We start from the raw sequence: 17,794 nt of genomic DNA, 5'->3' as shown, positions 1-17,794 counted from the left end.
TTCCAGCATCACCGCCGTCCTCCCTGTCCTCACCCTCCAGCCCTAGTTTTTTTCCGTGTGCCCTGCGTCACTCCCAGTCATCCTGAAGGGAAGGAGCCTGCAAGGCTTCACAAGAGTCAAGGTAGGTAATGTGCAAAACACGACTTCCGGGTGTTTTTTTTTAATCAAACTTGGATGATATTATATATATATTTGTTTTTTTTTTTTCTACAAGAAGAATATACATTTTGACAATCTAATTCAAAAGTAACATATTATAATTGTGATAATATTTTTTTTCTAATTAAAAATAGGGAAATGTATTTCTGTTTTGTGAAATCAACGTGCCTTTTTTTTTATTATCATAACAACTTGATTCTGTCACTTAATATTGTTCTATCAGCAACATTGCTGTGTAGAACTATTACACACAGCTCGTTAATTGGCAAATCAAAGTGGTGCTGAAATGATGACAGGAAATCGACATCATTTTTAAATACCTGTTTCATGTAAGTAAACCAACATTTATGGGTAAAGCTTCGAAATGTGAGGATTTGTTGCCTTTGTGTGTTTTATGTAATTGTAACATGAATATTTGGGTATATAGGTCGTGCAAAACATCCCTTTGAATAAGTCACGTCAGGCTTTGGTAACAAAAGATTAAAAAAAAAATCTATTTTTGTAGTTTTGACGTACACCAAACGGTTAATGGTTTAAATCAAAATAATCAAAGGATTAACTGAAGTGAAAATAGTTTGCAGTTGCAGCCATCAAAGTATTTTTTAAAAATGGCAGCTGAAATCACTCAATGTCTTGCTACTGTTAAAGTCTTTTAAGCTATTAAAATGAATATTATTAAACTTCCTCTCAGTTTCAGCCTGTGATTGTCTGACTTGACGCAGCTCTCTGTTGGGAGATGATGGTGGTGCTGATGAGAGTGTCAGGGGTGTCGCTCTCTGTCAGACATGAGCACGCTGTGAATCCACGGGGTGCTTATGGGTGTTGATGTGATATTGCATCCTGTTGTGTTCAATAATGCATCAGTGGAACACTAACTGTTTGGATGCCAGGGAGCTGACACAGTGTGTTACTTTTGATTATCAGAAGAGTCAATACAGATTTGGAGAGATGCGCCATCTGTTGGTGACACCCAGTGATCAACACCGACCCCCAGGGAGTCCCAAGCCTTCACTATGGAAGCTGCACTGTCTGTGTGGTGGTGACTGAACCATGTTTACAGTGGACACAGATACACAAGGCATAGTTGAATAATGCCTGGTCAATGTAGATATTATAGCCTGTTATTATGACAAAATAATAATAATAATAATAATAAAAAAAGGCATTAGTCCAGGATATGTAGGATATTCAAGCTTAAACTTGGATGTTTAATGACACATTTTGCATGGTAAATATGTGTTCATTTAAATATGTTCTGACAAGAATTTTGATTAAACTGATTTATTTATTTATTTATCAAATAAATTGAACTGAATAGAATTTAAATTCATTTAAATGTCAGCAATAGGTTGTTTTATTTCTGAAAAATGCCTCAATATTGCTGCTGTGCAAATACATTAATGAAACACCTTACTCAAAAAGCAGAAAATTATCAATATTATTATAACAACAATGTCTTAATAATATCATGATTTAGTATAGGCTTTACAGTATCCATAAAGTGTCAATGCTTTTCTTGTTATCACCTGGTACCTTCAGTCCAATTTTGATTAAAAAAAAAACTATCAGGGTTATAATTATTAATTTATAGGAATTTACTGCTATATACTGAAGCAATAGCAGTTTCTCATATGGGAGAATTGCATTATCTTGAGTTAACAGAGGGTTTAGACAGAGCGGATAACTATCGACTGTGTATTAAAACAAAAAACACCAAGAATACACCAATAGTTAAAAAGTACACCAATATTCAATTTAATATAATAAGATTAGGACTATTCAGACCAGAAACTGGTTCCCCTTTGCTGCACTATGGTAATAATCTCTCTAGGGCGGCACAATTAGTTGTCATTTTATCAAAATCGCATTGGCCCGCTGCAACTTTCATGTGTCAAAGGCACATCCTTGTGCTGCAGAGATGTCCTGGCCTACACATCGTATTCTAGACTTCAGAAATGGTCAATTAAGGCAGACATGAGGAACATGAATGCTACAAAACTAGAAAGACAGTCAATCAGATTCCATGCATTTTTAACCCAGATTCCTTGCATTTGAAAAATGTTAACACTGCATGGAATGGGTCAGTGAGCAAACTAGTAGCCTATATAGTTAACAAGACGTTGTTATTCTTGATGTTTTAAATGGTATGCTGGAACTTAGTGACATTTTTGATGGCATGTTGTTGCAGTGTACTGACTTAAGAGGGCAGTGTGGAGCTTATAAATTGAGCTCAATACAACACATTTTATTCACGCACTCACAGTATGCCCTTTATATGTGCAGCCCTTCTTTAGCAGCTGCTATCACCCTGTTAGGACAAGCAGCATAATCAGTATCAAATGGAGTAAGACAGGTTTATGTATACCAGGGTAGGGCAGAGGATTATTTTTAACTATTATAATATACCACTGTCTAATTATAAAGAATATGATTGATATGTTTGCGTATAGCAACATATTTATCACACTCTTAATGATTTTTCCTGCAGATGGCTACCAGTGCCACACGGTATCTGAGTAAGTGGCCTCCAAAGGCTTTCTACGAGGGGCCAAAATTCTCAGTATGCTCAGGTGAGATTGTTCTCATGGCAGCGGCATTCTCAGGACTTAGGAGTCTTTGTCTGGCCATCAACAAAAGCCTTTGGATTACTGGTGAGGCAGGCTCACAGTACAGCTGCGTGCGTGTATGGGCAGGTCAGTGGAATGACTGGAGCTCCGGTGGGCTAAGAGCTCGAAAAAATGCAGTTTGGTGAGATTGCAGATCAGTGGAGGGAGGGAGGGAGGGAGGGAGGGGGACAGGTGGTGATCCCATGGAGGGAAACAAAAGGCACACTTGACTTTCCTCAGGGAAAAATCTAAAAAAGTTGTGAGAGGTGTATTCTTTTAAAAGAGAAAAGTGTTGAATATTGCAAAAGCTTTGCTAATCAGAGAGGATCCTGTGGTACTATGACATTTAGCAAATACGCTTTCTACCTGTAAGACTGAGCTACCTGTGAGCTCATTCTGCCTGAAGAACAATAACAACCCAGAGTGAATAAGGGCCTTTGATTGGCCTCTGCAGCAGCGAATCTGAATGCAAGGAATGAGTCACGAGGAAGCCACTGCACCTATCTGCACTCACCTGATACTTTACCTGTCGGAGCTCAGACCCAGCATCTCATTACCTTTCATATGCAATCTACAACTGAGGCTCATTGTGTCCTGTAGGCTCCAGCAGACAAGTTGTTCCTCGCTATTGGGCTTCACTCAGACAAAGACAAGGAGCCATGGCTGTGGCTAACTTCCAATACATTACCCGGATGAGCAGTGGCTTCAAGGTCTACATTTTAGAAGGTGAGCATGATTTCCACGGTTCTTTAAATTGCCTCATGTTGCTTGACGAGAGTGAATACTTGTGTTACCTTGATCAGTGGAATCAAGTCTCTGCTGCGGTTATGATTTAACATTTTAGTTTATAGCATTTTAGTTTTAATTGTTTATATATTTTGATTTTGTGACATTTCAAAACCATATGTGTTCATTACAGTGGCAGTTACCTTTGTTCTTTACAATGTTATAAATGTAGATGTAAATGTATCAAATATAAAGAATTAGATGTGATGGCAGTCACCCGGGAGATAAACATAACAGCTACATTCAACTTGAAAAAAAAATATTTGGGAAATTTGTCTCTTTGTGTTGTTTAATACAGTATGTTTGTCATAAAGAAAAGATAGATGGGTTTCATAAAGGGAATCTACTTAAAGAATAAAGGAATCCCTATTCATACTTAATACTTACTTACTTACTTTTAAAGTCTCCAAGATTGAAGATTCTGTATATTGTGTTACTATGCTGTGTTTCTGTAAACAGAGCAAAACAGAAGGTCAGACAGCATATTCCCTCCACTAACAGGGAATAAATATCCATGCCCGAGGCAGTAGAAAATCAGCATAGGTGTGGTTATACCTACCCCTCTACAATAGCACTCTGTGTGAAGTCAGTAGGAAATGCGGATTGGAGCGAACACTTGGAGTGTGAAGACAGGGGACCACTTTCATTGTCTTACAATTCAAAACACATTATCACCTCATTGTTTGATTTCAATAGACGTGTTTATGACTTATTTAAAACACTGAATGGTACATTTCAATACAGTTCAAGGAGCTCTGAAGGACTCCCACATCAATGTGAATATTCAAGTGTTAACTGAGCATACAGTCAAACAATAGGCCACAGTCTAATTATGCTGCCTTTACAATGTCAAACAATGTGTTTTATTTTGACTGGCTGACTTTTGAACATGTGAGCTTGCTGCTGTGAGACAGGAGCCACAAGAGCCAATCAATTTAAAACTATAACTCCTGTCGCTTGCATTTAATCTGATAAATGAAGATCCCTCCTTTATAAAAACATGGAAAATCATTTTGTGGGTTTAGCTTGCACTCCATACAATGCTCCTATTCAGCGCATCGATGACATCATCAGCATCTTGTTAATGTGTTTCAACTTGTGTAATTGCAAAAATCCAGTGTGTGTGTTCACTTTCATTGGCACTTCCAAGAAATGGGTGCCGCCCAAATCAGGGTCCTTAAAGTCTCATAGCTTTTAGACGTGTGACACCCCATTCTTACAAAACCTGTTGATTGTGCCCTATGAGCTGTGTGATGATAGGGCTGGATGCCAACATTATGCAGAAAAACAACATTTACCGTTAGCACTGAATCAGCTGTGTAGTGTTGTAACCTTCACTGATCTGGTAGTTCAAGTTCTACAACTTAACGGAGTTTACAATTAACAGTGGCCAAAAAAAACCAAAAAAATATTTTCCCACAGTAGTAGCAGTCATGCAGGTTTATGTCATGGATCAAAACAAGCAGTTACTCATTACCACTCAATTTTATCACTGTAGTACAATCGTCATTGCCAGTAAATGGCCACGTGTTTTTTTTTCCATTTCAATCAGCCATAGCCAAAACACATTTTAACGCCTCTTATTCTAATCCTGCGCTTTAACTTTTTATTTTCCAGGTCAGCCCCATCTCAGGAGCGAAGACAGATACAGACATATGCCGAATGATCGGGCTCGAGTCCCCACAGTGCTTCCGGTCAAACGCAAGCGAAGCCACGAGAGAGGTCTTACACTGGAAGAAAGGTTGGTTATTCATGTTCACAAAAGTAATTCAATATTAGAATTATGATTCATTAAATGCAAATGGTGTCAAAGAGATGTAACATTTTCTTAATGAATTAATGTTTCAGGCGAGAGCGGGCCCTGAGCAGAAGCAGTGGCAAAGCTGCCCAGAGAGCAGGACCAGTGGTGTTCAACCGGCCACAGAGTCCCACATCTACCTGGAGTCCAACACCCAGCCCCACTAGCCCTCTGCCCACCCACGTGTACTATGCACCAGTCATGGATGAACCGCTCGCCCTCATCAAGAAACCAAGAAAAGACCCTGAAAGCACAGAGGAAAAGACTAAAAGCTCTGCTCCTGCTCAAATCCAGGTAATTTAACCAAAGCAAGTGCTCCTTGTGTCCTCGATGTGCTTTTCTCAAAGGTCATGGATATTTGGGCTGTCGTAACTTATCAAACGTTGCAGTCCCTTTGTAGTGTCGGTGTAGCTCCAGGCTATCCACAGCAGTGGTACATCTCCCATCTGTAGTCAGTATATAAAACTGCACAGGCATTCTTCTTCCAAGTGTTAACAGGCCTTAGCTTGTCGGAGCTATGCAATCCGGCCGGATTCAGGGAAGAAATGTGAGCAATGGAGGGAGGAATGCCATCAACAAGACCAAACAGACTGCTCTCTTTTTGACCTGCATATGCCACCACACTGGGGATAATCTAATGTTTGTGGGCAAACCAAACCCATTTAATCGTTTTTTAAATGATTCTGTATTCAAAATTGACCTTTATACACTATTTTAGTTGAGAGTAGGAATTTTCAGGGATGAAGAGAAAACAAATAGCAGAGTTGCGTTGTTATAAATGCAGAATTAAAGTGTGTTTTTATTTAATTGATGTTCCATGTTGTTTTTTCAGATGCGTCCTTCTGTGATTACCCGCGTCTCCTCATCAATGAACCCCTCCTGCAGATCTGAGGTCCACAGGAGGCCCTCATCAGGTCAGTTTCACAATCTTGTGGATGAGCTCATGCACCCGACGGGCATTATAACTTATTGTAACACATGCATCATAGTGTAGATAGACTCATTCTTCCTGACTCATCGAGGTGTGTATTTGACATTGTTATTCATTACTCTCTTTTTCAGTGATTTCAAGATGCAACTATGACCATGTGGTTGACGAGCATTTCCAGAGGAGCCTCGGAGTGAACTACCAGAAAGCTCGCTCCCAGCAGCTCTCCATCAGCGTGTCTGTGGATGACCACTTTGCCAAGGCTTTGGGAGACAAGTGGCTGCAGATTAAATCCAAGTCTTCGTCATGTTCTTCCACGCCTCCCAGCAGCCCAAGTGTAACTCACTCCCCCACTTACAGCCACAGCCCGAATCAGTCCCACAGAGAGTCCACCAGCAGCTCATCGCCGACTTCCAGTCGCTGGTCCGTCAATTAAATCAGAAACGACCTCTGATATGGGAAGAACCTGTGACTTTTTAACTTTTCACTGCAGCTCTGCTTGGCGAGCAATGGAAATGCCAGTGCTAGTGTTGTGTGGGCGAGCTAGCAGATTCAGTGCTGTCGCTTTGGACCTTTGTGTGTCCAAATGTAAGACACGTTGTTGCAGATAAATGTAGCAATAATTGGGGATGTCCGTGTTTTGATACATTTCTACCTTCTGCTTGTCGATAGCATCTGAATAGCTGAGATACTGTAGATGGTGATGTGGGATGATTGAAAAATCAGCCAAATAATCCTTAACATTTCTTTGATTTTGTGGCGTTTGTTTTTTATGTCGCTGAATGCTACAATTTCGTTGTATTATATTTATGTTCTGATAATACTTGGGTTCCTTATAGTCTTATGCTTATCAGCTGTACACAAAGGAGATTTTTAAAAAGACCTTGAAAAAATAAAAAAAGTTCCAAAATTCTTTAATAGCTTTGTGTGTTTTCTCGTTTGTAAATAACAAAAACAAACAAAAATGTAATTACAAATGTAAACTTTAATGCTTTTGTTGGACTCTTCAGAGGGAGAAGCTAAGGATGTCACAAAATGAATAAAACTCCTGAAGGTCATGAACCAGAGGACACCTTGTAAGAACTGGGCAGGGTGGTTTACCAGACAACCTAATTTCAGTTGTGAGTCAGTGTGCGTCTACAACACGTCCGGCATATACTCAGCATTTACACAGAGAGCCGTTGCCACACACTGGCTGGAAATTAGATGGATGTATGAGCAACACTTTTGGGACTTTTTGTAGGAAGTTAGAGGGAATGTAGGGTGCATGTCCCAGCAGGCACCAGGCCTTGTGTTCTGACATTCCTGTCTCCTGAGAAAATGACTTTGTAAGATCCTACAGATCCTGTTTGGCAAGGGAAAGGAGGGAGGGAAGAGGGGAAGAAAGAAAGGGTTGGGCTAATATAGGCCTGAGCATGAGAACCAGCCAAGCTCTTCAGTTACTTATTTGCATGTTCTATCTTGCCTAGCCTTAAATATGATAAGCCACATAAAAAAAATCCAAAGCTTTCGTCTTTGAAATTACAGATACAGTAATTTTAAAGAAGTGGAAATTACCTAAAGGTTCTTACAGGTTGAACACAGTGGGTTGAAGGTTATAAATCAGGATGTAGAATGAAGGAAAGTATAATTTAGGTGTGTTTTTACATTAAAATAGTTATGGAAAACAATTAAAAGTGTGTAAGCAAATGCCACTGGGTTGTTTAAGTAAAGACATATGTACAAAAACTCTTACAATCTGTACAGTAACATAAAGTTTACATCAAACAGATCTGGAATCCATTCAAACAGGTGACCAAACTGCTGGTTAGTATTTTTCCTCATTAAGTGTTGAGACTGGTATTTCCACATTGAGTTTATTCTTTATCCAGCGTAACCTGAACAGGGGCATTGATGCCATCTAGAGGCGCTTAGGTTCATGCAACATGACAAATGGTCTCATATTGCATGTTGAAGAGCACAGACAAATAAAAACACAGCTCTGCAGGTCTACTTGTTGAGAGCGAAAACTCGCTAGACAGAGAGACCTTCAGAAACTTGAGAGAAAACACTTTGCTCAGCGTACCACTAGGAGGAGACTGCGTAACAGGTTTTTAAAACTGCATGTCACTCTATTAATTCATAATCCACTTATTTTACAAACATTGATTATGTTTCTTACGAAAAAAAAATTATGTTTCTGGCATTGATAAACAGAAAAAAAAGATGTATGGTATAATTATGTTAGTTTCTATTAGTAGTTATGTTTGTACCATATTAAGTATGAAGGATCTTATCTTTAATTTCAGAATGTGTTTAAGATACTTGTATATATTTATAGATACACCCTGTATTTGATGTACCAACCAAGCCACAGTTGTATGCAAGCTTGCTGTATGAGATAAATTAAATGTGTTCAGTTATAGTACTGGGTACTGTTGTTTAGTACAAGTGGGAGTTCAAATAAAATATAACAACATGGCCATGAGAATGTAACAAGAAAAAACTTCTCAAGCTGCTGCAACACAAATGAACATTGTTGTTTGAGGCAACAATAAAAGATAATTACATTTCTGAATGCCTCAAACATGACAGAAAACAACATTTAACTCAATTTAACTGTGGCAGTAGTAATTAAGGATGCACCACTGTACAGGAGATCTCTGGGAAAGTTCTTGCACTTTGTCTGGTCTGTCAAAAGTTAGATCACTGTCAACACAGCATGAAGAATTTAGTAAATCATTTAAATTGCAGCTCTAATCTCATGAGAACATGATTGCGTTGAATGACTTTGTTTTGAGGGAGGGTATAATTCGTTTTCAAGGTTCTTGTTCAACCTCTTTGTGTTTAAATGATCAAAGATAGCATTCTGGGATTTTTCTTAAAATGATGATTTATTGGTCTGGGTCGATCTGGGTGTTCTCAATCAAAAAACTTGCATCTTTATTCAACCTACAATAGCAAGTCAATATGAAATGAAATGCCCTTTTTCAAACAGGGTGCTCAGAGGGGATAAAAAAAATCCCATTTAATTGGAAAAGCTACTGCAAGAATCTGTTGTAAAGCGTTTTTTTAAATTCCATTTAGCTATGTATGTGACACTCAATGTGAGTTGTGTTGGACCATACCGGTATGGTTACATGTATATGGGTAAGCACCACTATATAAGGGCATGCATATATAAAGTACGATGTAGAATTTTTTTCACCTTGTGTGTATTTTTCTCACTTTACTCATCTTGTTTTGATATGTATTGTATTTGTGTACTATTGGTATTTCAGAGCTGGCAGGGATGGATCTAGGGATATTATGTATATGTTAAAAAACAAAGAACAAGTGATAACATAAATGTCTATTGATAATCTAAATATCTGTAAAAAATATCTGCCACTTGACAAAATGCTACAGAAATGTGAAACTGCTTTTTCCAACATCAGTTTACCAACATTAAATTACATGGTTATATGGCCTCGTTGTCCCCTTTTTAGATGATCTGAGGCACATAATACTGTATAACATGTGGTGGTGCAGGTTAAAGTGTGCTGACTGTGTCTGCCACCTTCACATTTCTTTTCAGTAGAGTTGTGAGTCAGTTCCCTTTGCACTCCCATGCTTTAGAGAGGTCAAAATATTCCACATAGGTAGCATTTGTGCGCATGGGTTGACTTGTCAGATGTTACAAAGCCTAACTACATAATCCAACAGGAACTTAATAAATGAGTAATGAAGATGAACCCATCAGCAGATTTGGAGGCAGTGTAGCATTTCCAAAAAGAATCAATTCTGCTGATGTTGAAGGTGGCCTAACAGTCTTTTTCAGTAAAGGGACAGGTGAATGGTGAATAACAGGTCAATCAGTAACATAGTTTGAGCCTGTTGTTCACATACTGCTTAGCTACACTTGCTAAACAAACTATACATACTACAGGTGATTCTCCACATCCTTAACTTGAGTTCAGTGTGATCATAATGTGACAAAGTACAATGCTGGGAACTCTTTAACATTGACATCCTCACATGCAGAGAGAGATGGACAAGGGGGAAAAAAGACACTAAAGACCATCAAACTAGTATAAAACCTCAATAATAGCATGCATGTATATTGTTTAATAAATAATAATAAATATGAAAACAATAAAAAAGATACTCCTATTTGTATAACCTTATAATATTAGGTTTGTCCAGTAGGTGGCATCAGAGTGGAGGCCAGAGTCTAAAAGCTGCACATGCACATTGTCTTTATTTGTATATACCCGAAATAAGTACAACTATACATAGTATCCAGGAATATTCTGTGAATATTACACATAATATTACAATAATAAACCTTGATTACCATAAACACACTGTAGCCTGAAATATATTTTTCTTTAGGAGCAAGAAGATATATTTAAGGAAAACAATAGACATGTGTGTGTCTCCATGGTGGTGAAGGGGAAACACAATTTGGGATTTTAGGCTCACATGCAGTCAAACAACCTAATCAAAGAAAACTGTAATTATTCCTCCCTGCCTACAAACAAGCTAAACATTAGCTTTAGGCAACAGAGGTCCCATGACCGGTTTGGAAAGGCGTGTACTCCACCAGCTCAATATATAAATCAACTTCCAACGGGGACCCGCAAACGCAACAGACCGCCCTCCTCTAATACCATCCTTTCACTTTGCATAAGGCTGCTTCTCACCCTGCGACAGTAAACACGGAGCGGAAAACTTTCACTCTGGTCTCAAATGTAAGTATTTTTACTTTCTATTCGGTCGCACTTATTTTCTCTGTTTCTCTACTGAAATGTCGCTCAATTTGAATTATGCAATATCAGCTTAGAAGATTAACATACCGCTATTTTCTATACTGGAGTTGAGTTTGATCAACATTAAGTAATATGCCTATTATTTGAAGTTTTTGGGGGAGTTTTAAGTGGATTTATTTGTGATTTTACAACACAGCTGGAATTTTTAGAGGCTGCTCTAATTATGCGAGGCTGACTTTGAACCTGTTGATTCAGACAAGTCATTAAGTCAAATAACTACCGCATTAGATTTCATTACATACACGGATTTCATTTAATTTAAATTTCAAGTAGTATAATTAAGTATCCGGTGGGAAATTAATACTCTAAAAAAACTATACATTGCTTCTTCAGTTTTTGGTCATAAAAGAATCCAAAAAAATCTTATATAGGACCATTTTATCTCATGATATGATTAACTAAGATCTCCATAGCCTCCTGTTTAGACAGTAATGGTATGCTCTATAGCAATGCAATGCCTTCATTTTGGCTCACACCAGTAATGACCAGTAATATAAAACACTTTCTCATAACCACTTCCCTTTGCCACGACGTAGTAAATCATGTTTGCAGAACAAAATGATGTATGATGTTTGGTCGTGTTGGCTATTTTTGGGCTTGTTAATATGTAACTCAACTTTGTTTTTGAAGCTTTAAATAAGGCCTATTAACCACTAACCTGTGTATTTTATGTGCTTTTGCAGTGTATATCACCAGAGGCTCGCTGTCACAATGGATGTCACTCCCGTCACTATAATCTCTCATTTTATGATGAAGCCTACAGACAAACCCTACATACCAAGCTAGCAATACATTTTTATTTCTTCCCATTAGTACTATTGGAACTGAACTAAGGGGAAAGGACCTGAGGGTAATCCATTTATGTGGTAGAAATCTATTCAAAGCACATATTACCTCACACGTCACCATTCAAGCACAATCAATTGGCTTGGTTTAACTCTATTTGTTTTGATTAAATTAAATTGCGATTAGTAATGGATACGACTACACTAGCAACTCTGGCTGCTGCCACTACAGTAGCTCTGGTCTCTCAGTCCACCATGTCAAGCTACTTTTGGCTGCTGGTGTTAGGCTTCGTCATTGCTTTTATCCTGGCTTTCTCTGTGGGGGCCAATGATGTGGCCAACTCCTTCGGTACTGCAGTGGGCTCCGGAGTGGTCACCTTGCGTCAGGCCTGCATCCTGGCTTCTATCTTTGAAACGGTGGGCTCGGTGCTGCTGGGGGCCAAAGTCAGCGAGACCATCCGAAATGGGATCATCGACGTCCAGATGTACAACGGCTCTGAGCACGTCTTAATGGCAGGATCGATAAGTGCAATGTTTGGTAAGCACTCATATATATGGGGTATAGAAATTACTTTTGAACTGGAATGGTGCAATGAAAATAAAGCAAAGCACATATATGAAATATTTATTTTCAGATTGTGAGAAAAGGCTTTGCTCATGTTTTTCGTCCTACAGGCTCTGCGGTTTGGCAGCTGGTGGCATCATTCCTGAAGCTCCCCATTTCTGGAACCCACTGTATTGTCGGAGCCACAATTGGCTTCTCCATGGTAGCCAGAGGTCACCAAGGGGTCAAATGGATGGAACTATTGCGCATTGGTGAATATTTGTTGTTGTTGTCGCCCACATATTTAAACAAGTATCTGTTTAATGTGAAATATGAGTGTCGCTAACAGCTCACTACTAAATGTGAATTCAAATGTCTTTCCTATCCAAAGTTGCATCCTGGTTCCTGTCACCTTTGCTGTCAGGCATCATGTCAGGGATTCTCTTCTATTTTGTTCGCAAATTCATTCTGAACAAGGTAAGCCTAACGTGAAAGTTCTTATTCTGCAGAAAACTGTCACCGTAGACTGATATATTATTATACACAACATTATTAGATGTTTAATATTGACAGGTTAGAACTCAAGCAGCATTTACCTACTGTTACATACTGTTAGGTAGTTTAATCCAGTGGTTCCCAACCTAAGAGTCGAGCCCCAACCAAAGGAGCAAAGAGGGGAACTGTCTCTTTGTTGGAACTGCTAACAACTCCTGCTCATACGTTGATTTCCACAGGCCGACCCCGTACCCAATGGCCTCAGAGCTCTTCCCATCTTCTACGCCATCACTATGGGCATCAACATCTTCTCCATCATGTTTACAGGAGCACCAAGTGAGTACCACGTCTACACGCTACACGCACGCTTCTTTTGATTCACACAGCAGCTGTTGAAACCCCTGGAGCAACATGAGGTCTGAGTAAATGTCACAGGAGACACAGAGGAGAGTTGATGACAGTCTTCTTAAGACAAAGTAGGTGACAAATCGTAGGTGACAAAGAAGAAACATTTATATTTTAAAAACTGTACATCGTGTTAGATTGGGTCATTTGGACCTTATTTCATTCATCAAAAACGTGTCTACCCTGGCATTTCTATCTGATGAACTGGTCGCTTTAAGATAACACCAGTGATAAAACGGTCAGACTCTAATTAAGACAGAATAGCAGAAAAACTAAAGCAACCAAACACAGCAGGAATAAAGTAAAACCAGTTGAATGGGACTTTGAGAAAGAAACAACTATTAAATGGACGATTTCCACTCCTTTTTGTTTCATTTGCAGGATTGAACTTATCGAGAAGTCAACTGGCCTGGGCCCTTCACTGAAGGCTGCAGGCCGGTGTGTGTGGGTCACGAGATATAACACACCATAACTCCTGCTATGCAAATTACAGAGTAACACGGCAAAGTGAAAGCACACAAACATGTTCCAGCCAACGTTTTGTTTCTGACACAGAGATACAGAAATACATTATTTTATGTAAATCAACATTGTTTGTGGCTATAATGGCTTCACACCGATGTTGATAATGAAAGCCCTTTCTTTTACTATGTGGCTTCTTATTTGTTGTTAACCCCGCTGTTGTCTACATGAGCAAACAGGTAAGTTGTGTCTATGAGGGAAAAATGTAATATTGTCATACTAACCTTCCTTAAGCCATCTAATTCTGAAAGTTACAGCAAAATATATTATTTGTAAGCACTGAAAGAAAAGGGAAATGAATATAGTCAGCATATTATCACTTGATTGCAAGACTGCTCTTTTGAACACTATCTGATTGGAGGAGTGTGTTCGCTTGCTGATACAGTTGTCTGGAAAAGCATTCTGTTACGTTGGAGCAGGCCGTTGAGACAGCCTGGAAATTTAACACGATACCATATGTCAGATATGGTACAATGTCTCTGAATGTAGGCTAAACAGTATAGGAATGTGTGGGGAGGCTACTAACAGATTATTTTCTCACTGTTTTGAAAGGAGCCGTATCAATTGTGAATAAATGAAAGAAGCAGTTAAGTTTCTGTTTCACTTTATCTGAGACAGAGTTCTCTCTCATGTCCCCGTCTCGTGTGAACAGTGTTGGGTTTTGACAGAATGCCCTGGTGGGGTACACTGTGCATTGCGCTGGGCTGTGCCTTCGTCACAGCCTTGGTCGTTTGGTTCGTTGTCTGTCCATACCTGAAGAAGAAAATCAAACGTGAGTGAATCTTATTCTTTATCTTACACTTTATCAAAACAAATGTTATGCTGATATTTTGCTCTGTAGTAAAAAATAAAATGATTTGCACTAATTCTTGAGCAGCTTGGAGCAATAATGAAAATAGATTTTTTAAATAAATTTTTGGGTGAATAGGATATTTTGGTGTTAAACTTTTTGTCTTGCACAAACCAGCTTGTATAAGCTTTGCCTTAGATGTGTGTCACTTCATCTCAGTTTAACACCATCATGTTCTTCAGGAGAAACAGCTGTTACTCCCTGTGAAACTCCACTAATGGAGAAGAACTCCAGCAAACGACCGCCAGCAGAGCAACCCACAACCCCTCGTGACCCTCAACACCAGACTCCGCAGACAGCAGACAGTCAGAAGGTGGCTTTCCAACTTGGAGGCTCAGAGGAAGCTGATTTGGACAACAATGACATGGAAACCAAAGACTTGGATATCAGCAATGGTGAGAAATGAATGGCTTGGAATGAATAACCTAAATCTTTGTAAATGTCAAAATATTTGACCTCACTGGTTCTTTAACCACAAGTAATTCTGACTAAGACTTATTCTCATAGGTCTAAATGGCACTGTTGGCCCTATGATGATCACTGATCCTCACAGTGGACGGTCCCACACGATCCACAAAGATTCTGGCCTTTACAAAGACCTACTACTCAAGCTTCATGTGGCTAAGGTCGGCGACTGCATCGGTGACAGTGATACGGAGGAGAGACCCATCAGGAGGAACAACAGCTACACCTCCTACACCATGGCTATTTATGGCATTCAAGGAGATCCTAAATACAAGGACCTGGATGGTGGGCTGCAAGGAAGACCGAGGGTGGGCAGTTACAGCAGCTACAGCTCAGCAGTGACCACTGGGAGTGCAGTTCAGGAGGAGAGCGTGGCTCAGGAAGCTGGCACAGACCCCGCTCTGGAAGAGGATGAGCTGGAGGTCGACCAACCCGCTGTCTCCTTGCTTTTTCAGTTCCTGCAGATACTCACAGCGTGCTTTGGCTCCTTTGCTCATGGAGGGAACGATGTCAGGTAGGCAAATAATGGCTTTCTTCTAGGGAATTTATGTCTGTGCTGTTTATTCAGAGTTGTTACATAAGCTATTTTTATCACTAGCAATGCGATTGGTCCACTGGTGGCTCTCTGGCTTCTGTATGAGAGTGGCTCTGTGGCGTCCAACGCGCCTACGCCCATTTGGTTGCTTCTTTACGGCGGAGTGGGAATCTGCGCTGGACTCTGGGTGTGGGGACGTAGAGTGATGCAAACCATGGGCAAAGACCTTACACCCATTACACCCTCCAGGTTTGCCACACATTTTCTATCATAGAACAACGGGAAATCTGATATATTGGATAGTCAAAGCGTACTAACATACTTTCTTCCAATTTAGTGGATTCAGCATTGAGCTAGCGTCAGCACTCACAGTTGTTGTGGCATCCAATGTTGGTCTTCCTGTCAGCACAACCCACTGCAAGGTAACGATACACAAAACTCTGAAAGTTTATCTTAAAAAGATAGAGTATAATCATCAACTTTTCTGTAGTATTCTATATTCATGAACCCAATGGTCACAACTGACTTTTATATCGACGCAGGTGGGATCCGTGGTGGCTGTAGGATGGCTGCGCTCCAGGAAATCCGTTGACTGGCATCTGTTCAGGAACATCTTTATCGCCTGGTTTGTTACTGTTCCTATCTCTGGGCTGATCAGTGCTGCCATCATGGCTCTCTTCATATATGTTGTTCTGTGAGCCTTCCGGCTGCCAAACCACACTGGCACTCCAACTGACAGACTGCAACCAACAGTTTTTGTTTGAGTGACTGATACAACTGTGCTTATAAACATGTTCCAGTTGATTTTCTATTAATGATGTTTATAATATTATTTGACGTCAAGCCAATGATGTTATCTCACAGGAATATGTCGATGAATGAAGTAGGATCTAATTACACTGTTCAAATACCCTATGATCTTGTATAGTCCAATGTATATTTGTATAAAAGCCAAATGTCAATATCAAATAATTCAATTTTCACTGAAAAAGAACAAATGACAGTTGTATTCTATGTGTGTATTTGGATGGTATTAAACAATGCATTGCTTGATTTTAACGGATTTCAATGTATTTTACTCACTATTCAAAATGAACCCTTTAAGGTCTGTCATATTTTCTTGATTTCACATTTTAATGTACTTTTTTATAACCTGACACCCAAGTGTTTCATAACAAAACTGCAGAAAAGTCTTAGTCAAATTTGTCCTAGAGCACTCAGTAAAGACATAAGTTTATGATTTTTAAAATTCTTTAATTCTTGCTTTGCATGGGGAGTCGGTGGCTGCTTGAATGATGCTGGATGTGCTCCACTGGGCCATGGCAGTTGTGAATCATGTCTGTAAAAAATAAAATAAAAATGACATTACTACTAAGTTCATTGAAAGAAAGTCCTCACTCCTCACATTCAGAAATGTACGGTAACTTAACATTCAGTATAAAATCACACACAGATAAATAAATTTAATTCTATGAAAGACAAGTTCTCATCTGTACAGAACAGTATGGTAAAATAGTTGATGGCTAAAACCTTCATCTGTACTACTTGAAAGTGAGAAAAAAATTACTTTTTTCACCTCTCCATGGCTCTCCCGAATATCGAAAGAATACAGAAACCGTTTCTGAGGAGGTGAGTAGGTCCGTAGTGATTTCCTGTCCATTGGTTCGTTTCCCACACCTTGGTGACTGACACATGAATCCACAAATTACGCACTGTCATAGTCAGAGCTATGACAGTGCTCAGCTCAGACTCTGGTCACCTCAGCATTCTCATCCTCCTCGACCTCACTGCAGTTTTCCCACATTCTCAACATTATTGCCAGATTGTTTGCTTGACAAAACCGTCTTAGAAGCTGTCAATGTAACATGTTTGGAAATGGGTAGACAATTTCAAAAAAATACGTTGCAAGTGATCGGAAGAACCATCAAACTCTTACCAAAGAAAAAGTTCAAATTAATCATATAATAAATTAGCACACTATAGATGACACAATTGAGATCTAATACAATACAATACATTGCATTGCATTAAATTAAAGCATATAACAATGTGACAAAATGAAAAAATGTACAATTAAAAGCCAAAGGATACTTTACAAAATAAATGTAATCAATGGTATGTAAAAA

General features: G+C 39.2%; 2 protein-coding genes across 2 annotated transcripts; both read left to right on the top strand.

Moving 5' to 3' along the window:
- The first annotated feature begins 51 nt into the window (after positions 1–51).
- On the top strand, positions 52–7,128 carry vgll4l (vestigial like 4 like). The gene is made up of 6 exons (XM_054610560.1): positions 52–121; positions 3,366–3,491; positions 5,169–5,292; positions 5,400–5,643; positions 6,182–6,263; positions 6,412–7,128. Exons 2-6 carry the CDS (start codon positions 3,425–3,427, stop codon positions 6,711–6,713), a joined length of 819 nt encoding a protein of 272 aa, XP_054466535.1. The 5' UTR covers positions 52–121; positions 3,366–3,424; the 3' UTR covers positions 6,714–7,128.
- A 3,753-nt stretch (positions 7,129–10,881) lies between these two features.
- Positions 10,882–16,727, top strand: slc20a1a (solute carrier family 20 member 1a). The gene is made up of 11 exons (XM_054610215.1): positions 10,882–10,989; positions 11,751–12,390; positions 12,528–12,668; positions 12,788–12,873; positions 13,131–13,227; positions 14,471–14,590; positions 14,851–15,063; positions 15,176–15,647; positions 15,732–15,917; positions 16,006–16,090; positions 16,211–16,727. The coding sequence occupies exons 2-11, from the start codon at positions 12,042–12,044 to the stop codon at positions 16,364–16,366; spliced, it is 1,905 nt and encodes a 634-aa protein (XP_054466190.1). The 5' UTR covers positions 10,882–10,989; positions 11,751–12,041; the 3' UTR covers positions 16,367–16,727.
- Positions 16,728–17,794: the final 1,067 nt, after the last annotated feature.

The sequence above is a fragment of the Anoplopoma fimbria genome, chromosome 13 (assembly GCF_027596085.1).
Source record: "Anoplopoma fimbria isolate UVic2021 breed Golden Eagle Sablefish chromosome 13, Afim_UVic_2022, whole genome shotgun sequence".
Taxonomy (NCBI): Eukaryota; Metazoa; Chordata; class Actinopteri; order Perciformes; family Anoplopomatidae; genus Anoplopoma; species Anoplopoma fimbria.
Note: the sequence above shows the minus strand (reverse complement) of the source record. Positions and strands in the feature narration are given on the sequence as shown.